The sequence below is a fragment of the Phoenix dactylifera genome, chromosome 11, assembly GCF_009389715.1.
Source record: "Phoenix dactylifera cultivar Barhee BC4 chromosome 11, palm_55x_up_171113_PBpolish2nd_filt_p, whole genome shotgun sequence".
NCBI classification, from domain to species: Eukaryota; Viridiplantae; Streptophyta; class Magnoliopsida; order Arecales; family Arecaceae; genus Phoenix; species Phoenix dactylifera.
In genome coordinates, this window is record NC_052402.1 from 10,585,309 (window position 1) to 10,605,426 (window position 20,118).

The 20,118-nt window shown below is 39.7% G+C and overlaps 1 protein-coding gene and 1 long non-coding RNA gene across 3 annotated transcripts; one reads left to right on the plus strand and one right to left on the minus strand.

Moving 5' to 3' along the window:
- Positions 1-2,147: 2,147 nt before the first annotated feature.
- LOC103714994 (zinc-finger homeodomain protein 6) lies at positions 2,148-10,365 on the plus strand. Its single transcript, XM_039131562.1, has 2 exons — positions 2,148-3,494; positions 4,881-10,365. Exon 1 carries the CDS (start codon positions 2,402-2,404, stop codon positions 3,392-3,394), a length of 993 nt encoding a protein of 330 aa, XP_038987490.1. The 5' UTR covers positions 2,148-2,401; the 3' UTR covers positions 3,395-3,494; positions 4,881-10,365.
- A 3,385-nt stretch (positions 10,366-13,750) lies between these two features.
- On the minus strand, positions 13,751-18,062 carry LOC113463248. 2 transcript variants are annotated; one of them, XR_003387149.2, is made up of 3 exons: positions 17,731-18,062; positions 17,529-17,623; positions 13,751-16,195 (listed from the first exon to the last, which is right to left on the minus strand). It is a non-coding gene; the product is annotated as an uncharacterized LOC113463248 (long non-coding RNA). The 2 variants fall into 2 exon arrangements; XR_003387150.2 differs by having other exon boundaries at positions 17,533-17,623; positions 17,731-18,061.
- Positions 18,063-20,118: the final 2,056 nt, after the last annotated feature.

The window sequence follows — 20,118 nt, forward strand, 5'->3', positions numbered from 1 at the left end:
GAGGGTGCGAGGCCGCGGGAGGGGGCGAGCAGGGGCCGGCGGCAGCCGCGGGAGGGAGCTCGGGCGGGGGCGAGCAGTGGTCGGTGGCGGTCGGGCCTTTTTCTTCTTCTTTTTCTTCTGAGAACGGGAGATTAGGAGGGGAAGGGGCACGGGAGGGGGCGGGGTCGTTGGACGGGGCTCGGGAGGGAGTGAGACGGGGCCGGTGGTGGCTGTGGGAGTGAGCTCGGGCGGGGACGGGCCGTGGTCGGTGGCGGCTGCCCCTGTTTCTTTTTCTAGAAATGGGAGATCAAAAAGGGCAGGGGCATTTTCGGTATTTTATGAGAAAATAAAAGGAGCTCAAGGACTGGGAATTAAACTTAATAGAGATAATGAACGGAAGATTTTAAGACCGGTCAACGGGAACTTTTTGTTATAGCGTGGTCTTTTGGAAGGTGGAGAATTAATTACCCCTAATATATATATATATAACAAGAGGAAGCCAACTTTCACTTCATGGGTGGAAAAAGGTACATTTTTTAATTAACATTCAAAAGATTTCTAGAAGATGTTTTGCATATTGTTGAGGTCAAGATGAGGTCGGGCTCTGACCCACGCGTCTAACGCTACGGAGGGATTTTCTGCCCTCTGACCTCACCATTGATAAGGTCAAGTGTGGTTGGGCTTCGGCCCGCGCGTCCAGCGCTACAGGAGAATCTTCCGCCCTTCGATCTCGTCTCCATCGGTCTCAGACAGCGGAGACGACTACTTCTCCTCAGAGATATTATCCGCTTTGAAGGGGGTTTCATAGTCTCTTCTCAACGTACGATTTTGCCTCTCAAAAGATACCTCTGAAGAGAAAGGGATTGCCTCTCTCCATTTAAACAATAGACCTCTTCGTTATATAGTTGATGTGGAACTAAGTCCAAAACTCTTTATCCCGACAACATATATAGTAAAAGAAACCACGGTGACAAAGTTCATAACATTAGATGCTAAAAAGTTGGACTTCTACATAGTTATTGAAGCTCACTGCAAAGTCCAGATCATTTGGTCGACAGAGGATGTGAAGGGTAATTAGCTTTTTCTTGATTTTGTCGAGGAAGGCACTGTCTCTAGGGTCCTTTTCCACACTGTATCTGAATGTTACAGAGGCTGGATACAGATACACATCAGCTACTTAGTGGACAGCATGTTGCATGGCAGTGCCCTGCAGCAAAGTGTCCTCAGGGCTTTTAATGCCCTCCCCATTACCAAACGTAACATTATTATTTCGCAACCTACCTCAATAGAAATTTTGTATCGTGGACTGTACCCAATTCTGATCCCAATTCAATTTGTTGAAAAAGCGACGGTACTTGGCAGAATCTGTTTATCTTATCGAAGCCCTCGTGCTTGATTAGGTTATTTATAAAGGACACCGTAAGCCACGCTTTCCTTCAAGTTGTTCACAGAGGCTGTGGGCCATGTACACTCTTTGGACGTTCAGACAAAGCCACCAGCTGGCTGGCTAATACATGGAAGGCAAGATTTGCGGGCTGCACTTAACTAAGCTCGCCAAAATGTCACTTGATTGTCTCCATAAGATAACACCCAGGGAGTTTTATGTGAAGTTAATTTGACTACCTTCTTGTCTGCCTTCTTTTCCGGAACCATGTCAAGTCATCTTAAGCAAATAACGAGGAAGGCTTTTTTTTTTTTTTTTTTTGCTGATTGAAAAAGTAAGAAGTTTAAATACTAGAAAGTAAAATTAAAATATATAAGACGTATTTGGTTCGAAATTGAAATGGCCATACCATATTAAGTTCGTGACAAAAATTAAAATAAAATTTAAATACTAGGAAGTAATAGAGATTAGATTTTTGAGAACTAGAATATTCATATTTTTCTTTGAAATATAAAAGTAGGACTCCTTCCTAAGATTGAAATAAAAATTACTTATTTCTATTTTAATTTTGGAGTCTAATTTTTTAAACCAAATATGCCTTAAATTTGGAGGATAACCGCTCCACCGCTCTGTACCATGCTTTTGTCCACAAGTTGAAGCCAGCAGGGTGGAAGAACTGTGCCCAGGTAAAAAAGAGAGCATGGTGAAAAAGGTTGTGGAGGTGTGTGCGTTTTGCGTATGTAAGAAGGGGGGGAGAAAAAAAAGGAAAGAAGCTGTCAGTGCTGCGCTCCGCTGTTAGGTCCCTCTCACCCCCTCCTTTTTCCCACCCCCACCCCTCTCTCCCTCTCTCTCTCCCCACCTGCTCCTCGTCTTGTGGGCGTTATTGCACCCCAATCCCCAAGGCCTGGCCTTCCTCCCCATCCATCCCATGAGCCTCGCCTGATCTAGCTCGCAAGCATTCAGTTCTCTTTCGTTCACGGATTGAGAAAAGAAGAACTGATCAACAGCTATATATGTATCAGAGATGTAATAGAATTGATGGACTTCACGAATCAAGATGAAGATATAGGGATGCCCAGTTCTTTGGGTTACAACCACCCTCCTCCCATCAGTGGATCCGCCTTCTCAAAGCCCTCCCCCTCCTCCTCTCTCCTCTCTCCTAGTCCTAGACCTGGTTATAGAAACGACAAGGTGTTCGGCGACACCCCAACGCCGCCACCCCTCAACCCACCCATACATCCCCATCCATCTCACTACCTCGGAAAAGACCCCGATCCAGATGCTGCCATCCCCACCGTACCGCCTTCACCCATAGCGTCGGCCAGCAGCGGAAGGACCCCGGCGACTGCAATAGAATCCGCTGCACGCTATCGCGAGTGCCTCCGCAACCACGCGGCCGCCATCGGCGGCCACGTCGTCGACGGCTGCGGCGAGTTCATGCCCTCCGGCGACGTCGGCACGCCAGACGCCTTGAAGTGCGCCGCCTGCGGCTGCCACCGGAGCTTCCACCGCAGGGAGGTCGACGGCGATCCCAATGCCGGATCCTCCTCCTACTACCGCGGCGTCGCCCGCCTCCCCATCCTACTCCCCCCGCCTCACCCCCTGGCCCACCACCACAGGCCGTATCCCTTGGGCTTCCCCCCAAGCCCCTCCCATGCGGCGCCGGGGTCGTCGTCGGTGGCGGTGGCGTTCGGCGGCAACACCAGCGGCAGCGGCGGGACGACGACGGAGTCGTCGAGCGAGGAGAGGATGAACGCCGGGGCGCCGCCACCGGGGTTGGCGTCCAAGAAAAGGTTCCGGACAAAGTTCACGGCGGAGCAAAAGGAGAAGATGCTGGCGTTCGCGGAAAGCGTCGGGTGGCGGATCCACAAGCAAGATGAGGCCTTGGTCCAGCAAGTCTGCGCCGAGGTCGGTGTCCGAAGGCAAGTTCTGAAAGTTTGGATGCACAACAACAAGCACACCATCAGAAGGCAACCCCAGCAGCAACCGCAACAGGAGGAGCAGCAGCAGCAACACGAGCAGCAGCCTTGACAGCAGTTTAATAGGCTGGTTTCATTATGAAAGAGAAGAAACAAAAGGGTTGAGAAGGAGGCGCACAGCATAAAGAAGAAAGGAGAGAGTTTTACCACTGGTTTGGCTACTTCCCTCTAATCTCTTCTTCTTCAGCATTATTTTCCAGTGATTTTTTTTTTCTTTTTTTACATATGTTATGATCTAAATCCTTGCTTTCATCTACTTAGGATCTTAATTTCCGATCAAATGAAACCCATCTCATTTCATTTCTTCAGTTTGTTAGCATAGTCGTTCTGCCTTACCGGCCCTACCATTTGTTCTCCAAAGTGGTTGGGTTTGTGGGTAAAGGTCTTCAAACGGCGGTGCTCGTACACTCTGAGCACTCTCCGCCGTGCGAAGGAATTTCTAAATTTTCTTCATGTTTTCAACTTTGCCGGCTGCACGGCCTCTGAAATGACTAGATATTAGACTGTGACCAGGAGGACAAATTTTCCGCAGAATAATGCATCTAACGAGAGTGCCTTCAAATCCAAGGATGGGATCGCTCGTTTGACATTCTAGTCTTCTCGGTAACATGATAAAAGAGAGTACGTGCAATGCGTCCTGATGAGACACCCGTCTTTTGTCCAAGGATAAACTTCTTTCTGTTTAATTTTTGTGCTAGTTTGCACCATCTAATTTTGTCTTTGTTTTTATTGCAATAGGACGCGCTACAGGTGCCCCTTACGCTTTTTTTCTGAAAGTTTTTATTTTTCCGGTTTCTTTAGGTTGCCGGTGACCTAAAGTTGGCATCGGAAACAAAGCAAGATGTTTCTTTTCTTCAGTTTTCGGTGTGTCCCTTGGGTTCTTTGGGCTGAGCGTCCTTAATTAAGGTGCTGTTCTTTTCCGTTTTTAACCGAAGGGAGGCCTCACACTGATCATAGTAGTGAATACATTGGTATTTGGTAGGAAGCGCATTAAAGAGATCAAACCCTTTATCCCATTTCTTCTCTTTTGTGTTTAAAGAACCTGTTTTGCCCGGAAACCAATTTAATCACACAGAGAGAGAGAGAGAGAGAGAGAGAGAGAGAGAGAGAGATGGATTCTCCTGCAGCCATAAGAAACAAAAACAAACATGAGTATGCTGTAAATGGTTTTAATTTCTTCTTCTATCCCGTTTCTTTTAATTGCCGTGGGAGCTATTCGAAATGGATTAAAATGTTATTTGGCTATTTATTATCTTATAGTCCTATCCCTATTAGTTGGGGCTCTAATATGCTTTTCTTTGAACTTTCAGACATGTTATGTTAGACCCTAGAGGACAAATTCATGTAACTTATTTTTTGAACGTTTTGAGATCTCACACATGCTTAAAACGTTTTGGGAATGCTGCACTCATGTAAATTTGGGGCATGATATGCACATTTGCAACCATATTAATTACGATTTTTACATTTTTATGTACTTGTCTCTGTGATATTTATCTTGCTTAAATGCATTCTTTCAATTGACATCTTGTTTCTAGAGGAAATGAGGAAAGGCACCCACTCTTGATTAGAAAGGCAACAAAGCAGCAGGTGAGGGCTCATTTAAGTGCATATCAGTTGAATTAAAAGCAAACCTGTATAAGTTGAGGGCTAAAGAGTGGGGGGAGGCTTGCTGGCAGAATAGGTGCCAGAGGTCTGTTGACTCCAAGGACAAGGTTGTGTGCAGTCCAAAATTTAATTCATTTCATGATATTTTGAGTCTCAAATTTAAGGTGTAATGACTTGAAAATTATTCTTCTTTTTGTTTAATGAGATAATTCATGGATAAAAATTCAATGTTTTGAGAGGTGTTTGGCTATTAAACATAGAGTATTAGCAAAGTTGTAGGATGAAAAAGTTGTAAATCACAGACTTTGAAGTTTTTGGGAAATAAAGAAAATTAATCTTTACATGGATTAAATTCAATAACTTTAGATGACATATAAACTCATAACATTCTTGCTTAAAAAATAATGCAAGAGTAACAAAATATCATGATTCTGCAAATCATCTGAGTTCACATTTTGTCATCAGAGCATGCCAAATATTATATCTTGCTCACCATATCAACTTCATGTCTTGTAAACAAAAAATTATTAGCCAAATAGGGTTAAAATAATTTGTCTCAAAATTTGTATTTGAATTTGTCTCCAATAAACCTCTTACAAACTATAATAAAAGGTATACAAATATTTTAATGAATCAAGTCATATCACATTGGCATGCGGTAAGAGAAAGCTGATTTTTTTATATAGTTTATCCAACCTAGTTCATGTGTACTCTTAAAGAGAAAAAAATTGAACAGTAATATGATTTTGGTATTTTGGATCTCAAACATTGCGTCTTGGTTCTTTTGATCCATGGCTAAATATTCTCCCATACATCACGTGCCTGTAATTGAACTTGAAATGGGTTATACCTTTTTGCACAGCACTCTATATACTTCCTCTAGGGCCCTTTTTTTTTTCCTGAAGTAAAACTTTCTCTAGGGCTTTCAAAGGGAAAGAAAAATCACACATAAATAGAGTAAGATGAATTTTCATTTTCCTGGAAATAGTTCAACATTTCAAAATTCTATTTTACCGAATGAATTCTCTTGGTTTTCCATAAAAATTATGTAGAAATTTTTTGGCTTTAAAAATTGAGTGTTGCTTAAAAATTTGAACTACCAACTGCTGTTAAATATTCATTAATTAGAAAATTATGGCTCTCTCAAGCATTTCTCGGGCACTTTGTACTATAATTTTATATACTATTTAGATGACTTAACATGTTTACCATTTCTTATTATCATGGCTTTAGCTTTAGAATAGATCAGTGTCTTTTTTTTAATATTTTGATTTTGTGAAAGATGTTGAAATCACTACTTATCCTATAAGCTTAAGCTGATAGGATGAGATAGATTTATTTATATATTTATATTTTCTTACACTCCTCATATGTTGGCCTTGATACCATGTTGAAATCACCACTTGTCCTAAAAACTTAAGCTTATAGGATGAGATAGATTTATTTATATATTTATATTTTCTTACAAAAGAATCCATCACACTAGAATAATAAACTCGCACTTAATTAACACTCTCCAAAACAATGTCTCAGTTAAAAGCCATCATATACATTTGGATAATTATTGGATAATTATCACCTGATTGTCTTGATTGGGTCACTCAAATACACTATGTTTAGTGATTAAAATGTCTGTTATTTTGTTTTTCCAAAAGTTGCCCATCAAATATAAGTTTGCTATGTGATCGGCGTAATAACCATATCAAGAACTACTACTGTGGGGGAGATTACAAGGTTTTAAATGCCAAAGAAAATAATGCATATCTTTATTGTTTGTTAAGTAGAAAAGTCTATTGTGGCTGGACTCTTCATTTGTGGCTTCACCTGTTTTGGTTGGTAAGGCGTGATCTTGCTTTTATTAGAGTCTCAATGCAACTTGGTTCCTCTATAACAAGCGTCTTGTGTCTTTAATTACTGAAAAATTTAGGTGCATGGCTTGCCAAAAAAACAATTAAGGTGCATCAAATGTGCAAGAAAGTATACTATTTTGGATGACAACGTTTTGTGTTGCCGGACTCTTTTTTTTGAAACATCAGTACAATTATTACGATCGAGTACTTTATGCCTGCATGTGCCTTCGTGTCGCATTCTAGCACATTTTTTGGCTCATTAACCGCTCAACCAAAAAGAACATACTTTTATGTTCTCCCTTTGATAAAATTTTATGTTGCAATTCAATATAACATTGAACGAATTTGACTTCTTAACATTTTACACATGTTTTTTAATTATTTAATGGGTGGGTATCAGGAAAATGGAATCGTTTTACCACATTTTTAAGATCAAAAGGGTTGAATCTTCTCAAAACTTTGAGGGTTTGTTTGGTTGACGTATGTTAGATTAAGGGTAATCTGATGATTCTTGGAAATTTGATGGTTTGTGGGAGGCATTTATCTGAGAAAATGAATGCTAGAGAAAATAAAGTTTACCGCATTTGGTTGGTGAAAAATTACTCTGAAAAATGGTAACCAAAAAAAGTTACTGTATTTGGTTGGAAGTAATCTTATACTAAAATTCTACCAATTTTTTAATTATTTTTTGTATAAATAATTCAAATAATAATTTTTTAATCTATTTATTGGCCATATAGGGCCCACTTATGTAAGGGATGTTATATTGGCTAGTCTAAGCTTTCAAAGAATTTTCTAATTGCATAAGCGGCACCCTCCTAGCTTGCAATGATTTTCTCCCAATTATTGTACAGGAATTGCATAAATTTCTATCTAATATCTTAGTCAATTCTTATTTACATTTTCCACTTATTTTATATTGGGAAAATTAAATAAACCTGGCCGGATTTGCACTTCTATTTGGAAATTGATAATGTATCTGTATATAGGGATGACAATATGTTGGGCAAGTCAAGTTTGCTACTAATTTTCCCAAATAAACTTTACTCTTGACAACCAATTCAGTTCTAAGTGCTGACCATTCCTGATCTATTTAAAGTCCAGTTCAAACAATTTGACCTGAATCTGAGTCGTGCTGAAAAATTCAAGCATAGCTGAAGGCGGATTTTTGGTCAGGTCAATTTTAACTGCTGCTAGCAATAAAAGTAGCAAAAATAGGAGAAATGGATTTGGATAATAGCTCAACTTTGAAGGAAGAAATCTTCTCACCAATGGCCTAATTTGAAGAAAGAAAAGTTTCACAAAAGCATCACTTTTGAGTTAATCTTGTGATGTATGCATCGACTTGGGTAGTGATTATGGAAGGTCGGATGATGGAGGAGAATATTTAGGCTATATTTCATTTTGCACGTCTCATATATGTGTATCATAATTATAATTATAACCATGCAGTTTTAGCCTAACTTTTTGAGGATACATGATGTACAAGAGAAATATAAATATTTCAAATTATGTCGAAGAAATTCTTTTTAATTTTGAAATCGACATCTTACTGTCCAGTGGTCTTTTTTGTTTAGATTTTTTGTAAAAACCTTCTGCTTCTTTGCAATGCACATGCAGCATTATTTTCAGATTTTGAATTTTCTCTCAAGATTGATCTTTGTTTAGATCAATTAGAGGATCGAATGGAGGTTCTTTTCACACCTCAAGTAAGAGGATTTAATATTGCTGAGTGATTTGAACGAAAATATCCATACGTGACCTCTCATATGGGTGACAAGTGACCAACATGAGCCAGGTTGAATCCAGGTTGATATGGCTAGTCAATATATATTTTTATTTTTATATAAACAGGCATAGGCTAAGACTAATCATGTACCTTCCATGTATCATTCATAAATAGTTAATTGAATCTTGGTTGATTCATTTAGTCAATCTATATTTTTATTTTTTTATACAAAAAAAACCATAGGCCAAGACTATTATATTGATATAAATTATTGCAAACCATATAAGTGATGAAGGTCAAAGACCACGACTAACTGCTAGCATTTCTCATGACTTGTAAGAGAACCTTCTCCTCCTGAAGAGAAGTTCCCACTGAACTTGGCCTTATTTGTGATAAGTAATTAAAACATGAGGAAGCACCATCATAATAGATTTTGAGTTCATATGTCCTTATTCCTGGTTAAAAGCTCATATGCTTCAAGATTTTTTTTAGAAAAAGAAGTGGTGCTTCTATGTCTATACTTTGTAATCTATTGCAAGAATCTGTGTGGGCGTGTATTTAGTTTCATGTTGATTATTTGTCAGAAGATTTTGGGTACTTAATAGGACTAAGGAGCACAAAAAAATAGTTTTTGGCTAGCTATTTAAGGTGAGGTCCTGAGTTGTTACCAATGATATTAAAGTAGGCCCAGCCTATGGTCCATATGGAGTAGAAAAAATTGTAGCATGGGCTTATAGAGACTAGCCACAGTCCGATCATATGTAAAATTAAGAAACTCAAAAAATATCTTTCAGCTAGTTGTTTTGGATGAGGTTTTGGATTGTTATATCTTTCTAAAACACGACATAGAGATATATTTATATGGGTAGAGAGTCCTCATCTATGACTATCAATTATGACCGTGGATATTTAGTTGAACCCATTGTATTTTAGGACTGCTCGAGCCGGTTTATAAGTTTTCATGATTTTATTTTTTTGTGAAATAAAAGAACAGAGTTGCATATTATTAACTAATTAGAAATGCTTTCAGGTTACCTATGGGATTCGACTCTATAAGTGGTAACAGGCATGAATAGCATTTTTTTTTTTTTTTTTTGAAGAGGAAGGACACTATTGGGTGTAGTCCAAATCAGTCACCAAATTTTAATCAGAAACAAAAGAAGAGAAGAGAGTACGATCAGCATAAGTTACAGCATAGAAGAGAAGTAGATAATACAAAAATATATAGGATTGCTCCCTACTTTGGGGTCTTTTCCTGAATCTTTGTTCATTGCTTCCAACTACATTTGTCTGTGTCGTCCTTCTCCATCCATTTCTTGTGATGGCAACTATAAATCCTTGTTCCTTGCTTCCTACTTATACATTTCTTTGCACTGTCCTCCGTTCATTTTTTGAAGCAGCTATTACAAGTCTTTATTTCTTCCTCTCTTTTTTTCCCCTCATGTTGTCCTTCTCCATCCATTTCCCATGGCAGGCAACTATATCATGGGAGCCACTTCCTCGATGCCTCACTGACCAAAATTATTTTAAGATCAGTGCAGTTTGGGTTTCAGCTGTCTTAATGTTCATAGAAATTGTTTATTCTCCAAATAAGAGCGAACTTCTTAATTTCAAGTCATTTCAATGTATTTACCTTAAAATCAAAGGAACTCCTGACTGTAGGACATCAAGGAGAGAGATGGGTAGCCCCGTGCAAGGATGGAGAGAGAGGAATGAACAGGTCTGAGGAGCCATTAACTTTGTAACTCATGTGTGCATGGTGATATCTGTTTATCATTTACTGAAAAATTCCTCTTGGTCGAATGCCAGTAAAAGAGTGATTCGTGACTAAAGTTCCATATATTGCTATAAAAATTTGAATAAAATTGCATGTCTTGGCCTCAAGCGTCTACATTATAACCAGCACAATCTTTATAATGGAATGAAGAATATATGACCGCTCCCATTTTTTTTGGGTTGCGGTCATCGCTCAAAAGAATTAATCAAACTAAATAACACTAAAAGTTTTTCTTCCTTGGCTTGGCAGCTGATTCAAATTTAAAATTTTTACTTCTATGTTAGTTATTTTTTTAAAAAAAATATGAAAGAATACCATCATCAGGGTTCACATGCCCCCACCAAGGTCCAAAGCCAGAAAACCTTTCGAGTGGTGAAGAATGCGAATAAGCTGAGATTTTAATGCGATTCAGAGTCCAAACTGTTAGTGATGGACTTGGTAGAGCAACCTATTTTTATTTCTTGAATTTGGACAGTGCTTGCTTGTACCTTTTGGTGATCTGCCAAATACCCCATCTCAACTTCTATAAGTTTCCAAGAAACACCAAAGTTTAAGGTAAGTGCAATGATATGGAAAGCAACACATAAGAGACAACACTTCCATCAGGATAGCTATTGCATGGTGTTAATTAGACTTCAAATTTATCAAGCTAGGAACAACTAAACACCAGAAAAAAAAAACAGTAAAACGAGCAAGCGAGAATCCAAAGACCAGTTCCCACAAAATATACTGCAATACAGGAGTGGCCCAGGTAAAGTTTCTCCCTGCACGTAGGCCGAACTCAGTATCTTGATGGTACCAAAAGCAACAGCTCAACAGCTGAACAAATCTTCTCATACAACATGCTGCAATACAAGGTACAGCAGCAGCAGCAGCACCAAAATTCAGAAACACTGGCTACATAAACAAACAACTTGAAGTCTCAAAACTCTTGGAAGTTCAATAAGTGACGAGCAGCTGATCTTCTCAAACTTCTTCCATAGATTGAGAAGGCTTTCGGTCTGGCTGCTCACAACTCCACCGCCACCTTCTGCTTCATCTTGCCCCCCCCCCCCCCCCCCCCCCCAAATCACCTGTGGCTTGGTATGCCTTCTCCTTCGCAGTGTCTTAGGTCTCCTTGACCTTCTCCTTCGCCTCCTGGTAGGCCTTCTCGGCCTTATTTGCTTCATCTTTCATCTTAGCTTTTGTCAGTCCCTGCCTTCCGCATTGCATTTATTTTTGTCTCTTCGAGCTGATCTGTCTTGCAATTCTTCGAGTCCAATTGCCATAACCTTCTCCTCTGTTATGGGAGATGCAAGCAATATTGCCAGAAACTTCTCATCTGACATGGGAGACTCTGCCTTCAGCATTCCCATAAGCTTCTCATCTGATATGGCAGGCTTCGAGTCTTTACTTGACTGTGCCATCAGAATTGCGTTCAGCTTCAAGTCTTCAAGATGATCTGAGCTGCCACCCTTTGTCTTCAGAATTGCATGCAGCTTATCGTCATGAGGTTGTCCATCACGGCATCTTTGACCTCCCCGGCCGTCACAGCCGCGTACTCGGCGGCGTCTGCATAAAGATAGCCAACAGTGAGACGAGGAGCTCTCATTCTTGTATTTAGGTGTATTTAGGTGAGATAAGAGGTTGGTGGAATAGTTTTGGACTTTTTTTTTCTGGCCTGCAGTTTTGGGACAAGTTTTCCAATTTAACATAGTACGATATTGCAAGTTGTCTTTCTTTTTTGTCTCTTCTATTATTTTTTTAAATTTTCTTTTAGGGGAAGCACCACCAAGTGGAGTTTTCTAGCTCAGAATAACTACAATCCACGAGTCTATTTTATACTCAATTCATATAAAAATTTGAGGTAATTTGCATTGGCCAATTCTAGCTTGGATTCATGGGTTAAGTAATTTGGAGAAGGATTTTGGTTGAAGAATTGCTCGGTGGATTTTCTCCTTTTAATTTACAAAGCAGATTGCTGTAGCTTCTTCCCGGCCTAATCTATGTTTCTTCTACTGAGTTCACCCAAAATCAATGAATTCCATTTACTTTTGTACCGTCATCGAAGTTACATGATGCATCTGCCCTCGTTCTTCTCCTTCAGAGAAATGATTAAATAAGATTTTTTGGAAGAATCTTTCGTCACTCCATTTTGTTTTTCCAACTAGTTGGTTGTGATGTGGCAAGACAATGCAATATATATAGCACAATTTTATGAATACACGTGGTGGCGTAGCACTTCTCTAATTTAGATAAGTGATCCGGTTTCTCTCTTTTTTTTTTCCAATTTTTTATTATATTTTTCAGTGTTGGGAATAAGAGGAAAAGTAAGAGCGTGTCAACCCTTCCCCTTCGTTTGTCTTATCTCAAATTTGGAAATTTTAGAATCCTGCCGTGATCTGCCATCTCTAACTTAGATTACGACAACAATCATCCACCTCGACTCCCATTTGAGGGCCTGGCTAACTTTTTTTTAAAAAATGTCAATAACAAAGGACTAGTGGTATTATCTACCCAGTCCACAATTCATCAAATTTAAAGCGTTTTCCATCTAAAACAAAGATTTTAATTTAAAACACGGACGCATATAGACCCTCTCCATAGAACACACAACCAAAATAATTAACTGCAACTTGTATTTAGAAAGCAAAGTAGGGCTATCAAATGATCGTATGCAGCACAGACCATAGATCAAGTCAATGCTTGCAACTTTGTTGATCTGTGATGCATACATGACCATGCTTGCATTTCATGCACCTCAATGTGGTGTGTGGCTAGTATTGAATCAGACCATCAAGACGGTCATGATCCGGTAGTCATGGAACCTTAACTCGCGTGGTTTATTACAAAAGAGATTTCACGTCAACCTCAAATGTTACTTCGATAATTCATGTCTGAATCATACCAGATGCAACTCTGGATAGCTTGCTGGCACCATTTCCTGCGGCAATCCTTTTATCTGCCATGATTACTACCACCACTATTAATTGCCACCACCATTAGTACAGAAGCAAGAACAACAAACATGGAAGAATTTTAGAGCATTCACACGTTAATAGTTGCCTAGTTGGTAGAGGAAGTAGACAAGGGACGGACTCGGTTACTTTGTCCTGGACTCCAGTTGGCCCAGGACTCGGTCTTCTCCTCGGCTTCCTCCATGGCCGAACCGTCAGCCAACGCCGTTCTCTGTCCCCCGTAGCAGGAGGAAAATCCCTGCCAGCAAGAGCGAACTCGCAACGTAACTTGACTCCCTTCTTCCCCTCGTTGCCATCTCTCTCTATTCCTGCCTTCGTCTCGGTCTTTGGTGGTGCAATGAAGTATGGGGAGGTTGGCCGGATCCTCAGCGACACCGTGCATGGAAGCAGACAGGACGCGCGTGTTTTCCGTAGGAAAACAGTTGGGTCCAAGGGAGGTATTATTTTTGATCAATGCACAAAAGTCACAACCGAAAAAAAGAAACACTGAAAAAAGTCAATAAGGTCCATCATTCAATAAGGAGTTATCTACGGTCCACCATTCTTTCATCAAGGAAATGAAGGCATTACAAGGAGTTTCTCTTGAAGCCAGAGCGAGAAAAAAGGCCCCCCCAAAATGGGGAACATACAAGCGTTAAGTACTAGGTATATAGGTTATTATCATTCAGAAGCAGAGGTTGAAGACCTGTGAGGAGCTTGTTGCATCCTGGTTGAAGCTTCACAGGGAACAAAGCGTTCCAATGCATAAAAGTCTGATAGCCTTCTGAAGTGTGGCCTCCAATGTATGCTCCTTGTTGACAAAAAAACTCTTCCTTTCCTTTCCATCCATAATCTCCAAGAGAAGAACGAAGGAATCCCCAAGCATTAATAAAATTTTTGAGATGTGGCGTCCTCCTCCAATCTGTCTGAAGAGATCTGGGAGCTATTCTGTGCTGCCGATGCATCCCCACAGCCATGTTAACACTTCTTCAAGACCTCGAAGCAAAACGGTAGTGTAGTTGAAGGGGTTCAAATTTCTTCTGAATTTGCTTTGCATGAAGGACAATTAAAAAAAGCATGCTGTCCTTTCTTACTAATGACCTCCACAAAATTTGACACTCTGCACTGAGCTTTCCAAAGGGCTAGCGCAATTGAACAAATAATTCCACCATGATTTATAAGCTGGCAGAAGGGTTTTACCGAGCAGACTTTGTTAGCAGTACATTTCCAACGAAATACATCCCTTGAGTTTGATGCCTAATAAACTCCAGTAACTCAGCTAGGCTTTGAACCTCATCTATAGCTCATGGAGTCATAGGAAGGTTAAAGCTTTATTAGAGTCCAGCAGACATCCATGGATTCCAATAATCTGAGACCATTGCTTCTTTGTTTATGGAGAAAGAAAAGAGACTGGCAAAAAGCATAGATAGAGCATGTTCTCCCAACCAGGTGTCTTTCCAAAAGAATATCTCAGATCCATTTCCACGCAGAAACTTAATGCTCATCCAGAAATCATTTAAGCATTTACACATGTTCCTCCAACTTGTAAAAGCTGCTATATCTTCCTTTGAAGTTTGATCTCCTGCAGTAGGCCAAACCGATTTGTTGAACCCATGGTATTAAACTATCATATTACAATCTCCAAGCTCATTTTGTGAGGAGAGCTCTATTGAACTCAGCTAAGTTTATCACTCCTAGGCTTCCAGCACTTTGTATCCAAGAATCGAAGCAAAGTGAACTCCCTTATTATATGCTGTCCCATATAGATCAATGGACTCTGAAACTAACCTTCAGGCTTGAAGCATGCTTAAAGCCATCAATCGAGATTCATTGGCTCCACGAAATAGAATGGCACCATCTGCATATTGGAGGCTTTGCAGTCTACCACTGCAAAGATTAGGTCCCAATCCCCTTATCAGATTATTAGCAGTTGCCCGGTTGAGAATTTTTGTGAGAACATCTTCCACTAGTATGAATAAAGAGAGATTGGGAGCCCCTACCTTAGCCCATTTTAGCAAGAGAACCAGTTGCCCTGCTTGCCGTTAAGGAGCACTGCCATCCTGAAGTAAAAACTGAGGAGATCCAACTATTGCATTTAGGTCCAAAGCCTCTTCTCTGTAATGAACTGAAGAAAATTCCACTGGACTCAATCAAACGCCTTTTCAAAGTCTAGTTTACATAGAATTCCTCTTTCTTTGTATTGTGGCAGTAAAGAATTACCTCACAGGCACTTAACATTCCAAAATGCATCGGCCTATTATGAATCTAGATCGGGATTGATCAAGGAGTCGAGCAAGGAAAGCTTGTAATCTGTCGGCAAGAGCCTTTGTAATGATTTTAAAGGAGTTGCCCAACAAGCTGAGAGGCCTAAAGTCAGATGGATGTTTGGAAGCTTCTCTCTTGTGAACAAGTGCTATATATAAGAACAGCTTATGCGACCAAGGTCTGCATCTCTTGAAAATAGCTAGCTGATTAAAAAGATCGATTGAGTCTTGTTTGATGACGTTCCAGAAGACCTTGAAGAAGAAAACTGGGAATCCATTTGACCCTGGTGCCTTGTTGTTGGGCAAGCCGAAAGTGGCCTTTTTGATCTCCTCCTCTGTGAAGGGTTCCTCAAGGTCTGCAAGATTGACTGAGAGTCCATCAACAACAGAGTTCGGATCCAAGTCAATAGAGGCTGGCGAGGGTGTTCCCAGGATGTCTTTAAAACAGCTGGTTAGATTGTTCGTCATTAGGGAAGGATCTCAGGTATCAGCTCCATGCCAAGATATCGCCGAGATATGATTGAACCTTCTTCTAGTAGAGGCCATATTCTTATCTCCTTTTAGTCAATGGATCTTTCCTGGGTTCAGCAAGACCTTTGCGCTCAGATGGCTTGGAGATGGCATTGAAGTCACAACTCAACAGCCAGGGGACAGGGACCAGGGTCCTAACCTCCAGCACTTCCACCTTACTGAAAATTAATAGAAACATGGCATACATACTTTAGAACACTAAAGGCTAGTGGATGGAGCACTATTGATCAGGTCTTTGTTGACCATGCAATTCTCAAGTAAAAATTAAATCTTTGAGGAGACAAATAAACTACAGAAATGACAATACTTGATGTAAAACAACATGAACAGCAATAAACATAGATATAAAATGATGACATGTCAGACTTTTACTGGCAGCAGATGCATCAAAATAAATGTGATATCCTACCAAAGATTTCTAGGAAATAGTAAAGGAAGTTGTTGATAGTGCATGTAGGAATAGTCATTGATTATCATATAAATCTGGTAATAAGTGTACCTCCATTCATCCAGATATATGCAAAGCAAAAGCTCTGTGAGGAAGATAGCTTCAATCAACTTACTTAATAGTCTTCTTTGATGATGATAGAAATCCTTCAAAACCTCTCAATACATTTCCCCACTGATTTGAATCTTGTAGGTAGCTAGTCTCTAAGTCGTAGACCATCAAAGGTATTGCAAGGAGTATCCACGCCAATGCAACACTAAATAGAGAACTGGCAAGGGAATTGATAGGCACTCCATAGCACTTATGTAAACTTAAATAATACCATTTTGCAAAAGGAAGAAATAAATACCAGCAAATATTGATGCCTTTATTGCTCTTTCAACAACCTATAGATAAGCATCCATTTTCATATCCATCAATATCTAGAATATTTGACTGTTTGAAATTTCTGTAATGAGTGAATAAATGCTGCCCATCTTTACAGATAAAACCATTTTTTGGTAAAGATGCTCGACTATTGAATAACCTTTTGTCAACACAATATTACCAATTATTTCCTAATGCTTAAGAGCATAGGGCTAATGAGAACAAAAGCGACCTCAATATTGTGTTGACAGCGAGTACCAATCGACAAATCAACTGAACTGATACCTAACAATACCGCAAGCAATATTGATTAAAAACTATGGCTTCTCAAAAACATCAGCACCCATCCTTAAATATTGGTGCGCGGCACCAATCAGCTCACAAAAAAGTGAATGCAAGTGAACCCTGGTCAGTCAAACAAATCATGAACCCTGTCCTGAATTCGAGTATAGGTTCATCGAAAACATTCACATTTATATTCACTATACTGTCGGAAAAATCGGCACTTTTGTCTAATTCCATCATGAAGGAATATCTAAAAACCTAATCCATCGTAGAAGTAGAGAAAAATCATACTCTGCTTAGAAAAAGTTAAAACTTTTGACCTCTCTCGCTGGCATTACCAGTCATCAAACTTGAGGGGAGAAAAAAGTGGGGACAAAAGAACAAAGAACTACCTACTTCTCGATGTTGCGGAGCTCTTGTTGGAGCTTCTCTTTCTTGATCATAAGCACCGCAAGCATGGCCGCGGGACTCGAGGCCGCCCTTTGCCCTAATTAACACAAGAATCCAATGAGGAGAAAATTAGGCAAATTCAAATCCCAAAGAAGCAAAGGTGTCACGTCCGAGAAAGGAATTAGGGTTTTAGACGCCCGTTACCTTCCCACTCCATTACCACCTATCGATTTCGTATCCCTTCCGAAGGATGATCCCGAACTCGCGGGCCGTAGCGCACAATCCCATCCGAACCCCCCTCAGCCGTTGCCGGTTAGTATGAACATCGAAGCGTGGTGTAAAATAACGGGCGTTGTATTATTTCATGGCTTTGATTGACCGTTTTGATCTCCCAAATCTGGCACCAAGAAAGAAAGACTTTTTAGACACATATCGAACTAATTATGAAACCCGAGGAGTAATAGCATTATAGCGCTGGATAAACACATGGCGTTGGATAAAAATCGCTATCGTTTCCCTTTATTTTTTTTTGGATAAAAAAATGACATTTATATAGCTGCTCTTATGTAAGTACAACCAGCTAAGTTAGAAAAATTAAAATGATACAAAATAAGTGAAATCTCCGCTATTAAGATGCCCCAAGGAGTGTATTGTAAATATGTGCCCATCCAACCATAGCAACATATGAGCCGAGGGATGACCCCATATACAATACAAGGCTCTAATTACTGTAAAGTGGGGGGAGGATTGGTTGTAATGTTGTTCTCTATGTAGAAAGACTATTTCTATATTTTGAATTTGTGAACGAGACTCACCCCCATATGAGCCATATCTTTTGATTTAGTAACAGCTCCTTCCTACTCAATTTAATGTGTTTTAATGTGAACCAAGTTCTTGTTTGCATTAATTTGATTTGGTGAACGACAAGGAAACTAATACATTTCTTCATGTGCCAATACATGGTTTTGGATATTTGATGAATATGGATGTGCTTTTCTGGCCTATAAAGGGAGTGAAAAAGGTTCATATACATGGTGACGGGTATTAGCGCGTGCATGGAGATGGGTATCGGCGCATGCTCGTGGCAATGGAGGCGATGCCTCGGGCATCTTGCTGAAGCATCATCCACCATGAGGCTCAGGTTCTGATCCCTTGTTGCAAGGAAGGTGTGTCTATGGTATTTAGTAATACTTTCTAGAGTTTTAGAGGTTTCCACAGATGGCGAACTAGGAATTTTATGATATCTTGTGCCGAAAAAAATTCACCAATTTGTGCTCCATTATTTTATCAGGGTTTTACTATGTACTTCAGCATGAACTGTAGTCAAAGTATGGCATATAATTATCCTTTCCGGAATATGCCTGGAGGATTTCAAGATTGACGTGGTGCCTGTTGAATGTTGATTTGCCATATGGTCACTGCTTGCATCCCAACTACATATATAAGGATGTGGGATATAAAAGGTTTTCCATATGCCTGCTATGCCAATACACTACCCTGTATATAGGACTCTGGTGACTCCGAGAACTTTGATGATGATTGATTTGGCCGATGTTGCTGCTGATGGTTTGGATCTAGGTGTTCATTTTTCATATCAAAAGTTCAGTAATAACTATGTGGAGCTTAGTTTTTTTACTGCTTTTTAAGGTAGAGATTTTTAGTTTTTTAAGTTTACGATGGGCTAGCTTAATGCGTATGAAATTTAACTATGTACCTCCATACATAATATTTCGAGTTTTAAGCGAAAAAAAACCCTGGTAGAACAACATTGGAGCTAGTGGTCATATATAGGGTGGTGGCACCCACTGTTCTGCTGATAATCACTGGCTATTGCATCAAACAATTATACCTTAATATTTCCATTCATAATACTTCAAAAATATAAATAAAAAAATATTTTTTCGAAAAAAAGGCAATAGAGTCATCACCACTTCATTAAGTTTGTGAAATGATGAAAACATCAGATTTGTGAAGATGGGGATCCCAGAGTAAAGTAGTAGAAGAAAGGGAGAGAGTACACAAGTCTCTGATCTTTATTCACCTACGCATAACTATGTAGAAAACATATATAATTATGTACGAAAACATGCATAATTGTATGCATGCATAACATTAGGTTAAATTTACACAAGAATTATAGATAAAACAGCAGCGAAGCAAAGGACTAGGTGTATGTCGATATTTCAATATTCTAGTCTTTCTTTTGAGAGAAGACGTGTCGATATTTTAGTCGCAAGACATAGGCCAGAATATTTTATTATTGTGATCATTAGATAGAGGCTGAGGTATTAATATCTTTATTCATGAGAGAGAGAAGAATATTGCAACCAGCCACTAGCGATGGCTATCATGCATGGCATCCGCTTATAAAGCAGTATCCCCATACCATGGAGGTCCTTGCATGCTTATGCTTTGATCTTGTTAAGAGTTTGGTGTACTAGTTACTACTCTAGAAAACTTGTGCTTAAAATGTTTCAACAAATTTCCTTCTGACTCAATACCAAACCCTGAAAAGCCGAAACTACCAGCTATCACTTTTGTTTCTTTTTTCCCACCTCTTTTTTTCTTTAGAAAAATATCTGCTGCACCTCT

Bases quoted from the DNA above. Each gene is read 5' to 3' on its own strand.
- LOC103714994 (XM_039131562.1), top strand. From the start codon at position 2,402: ATGGACTTCACGAATCAAGATGAAGATATAGGGATGCCCAGTTCTTTG.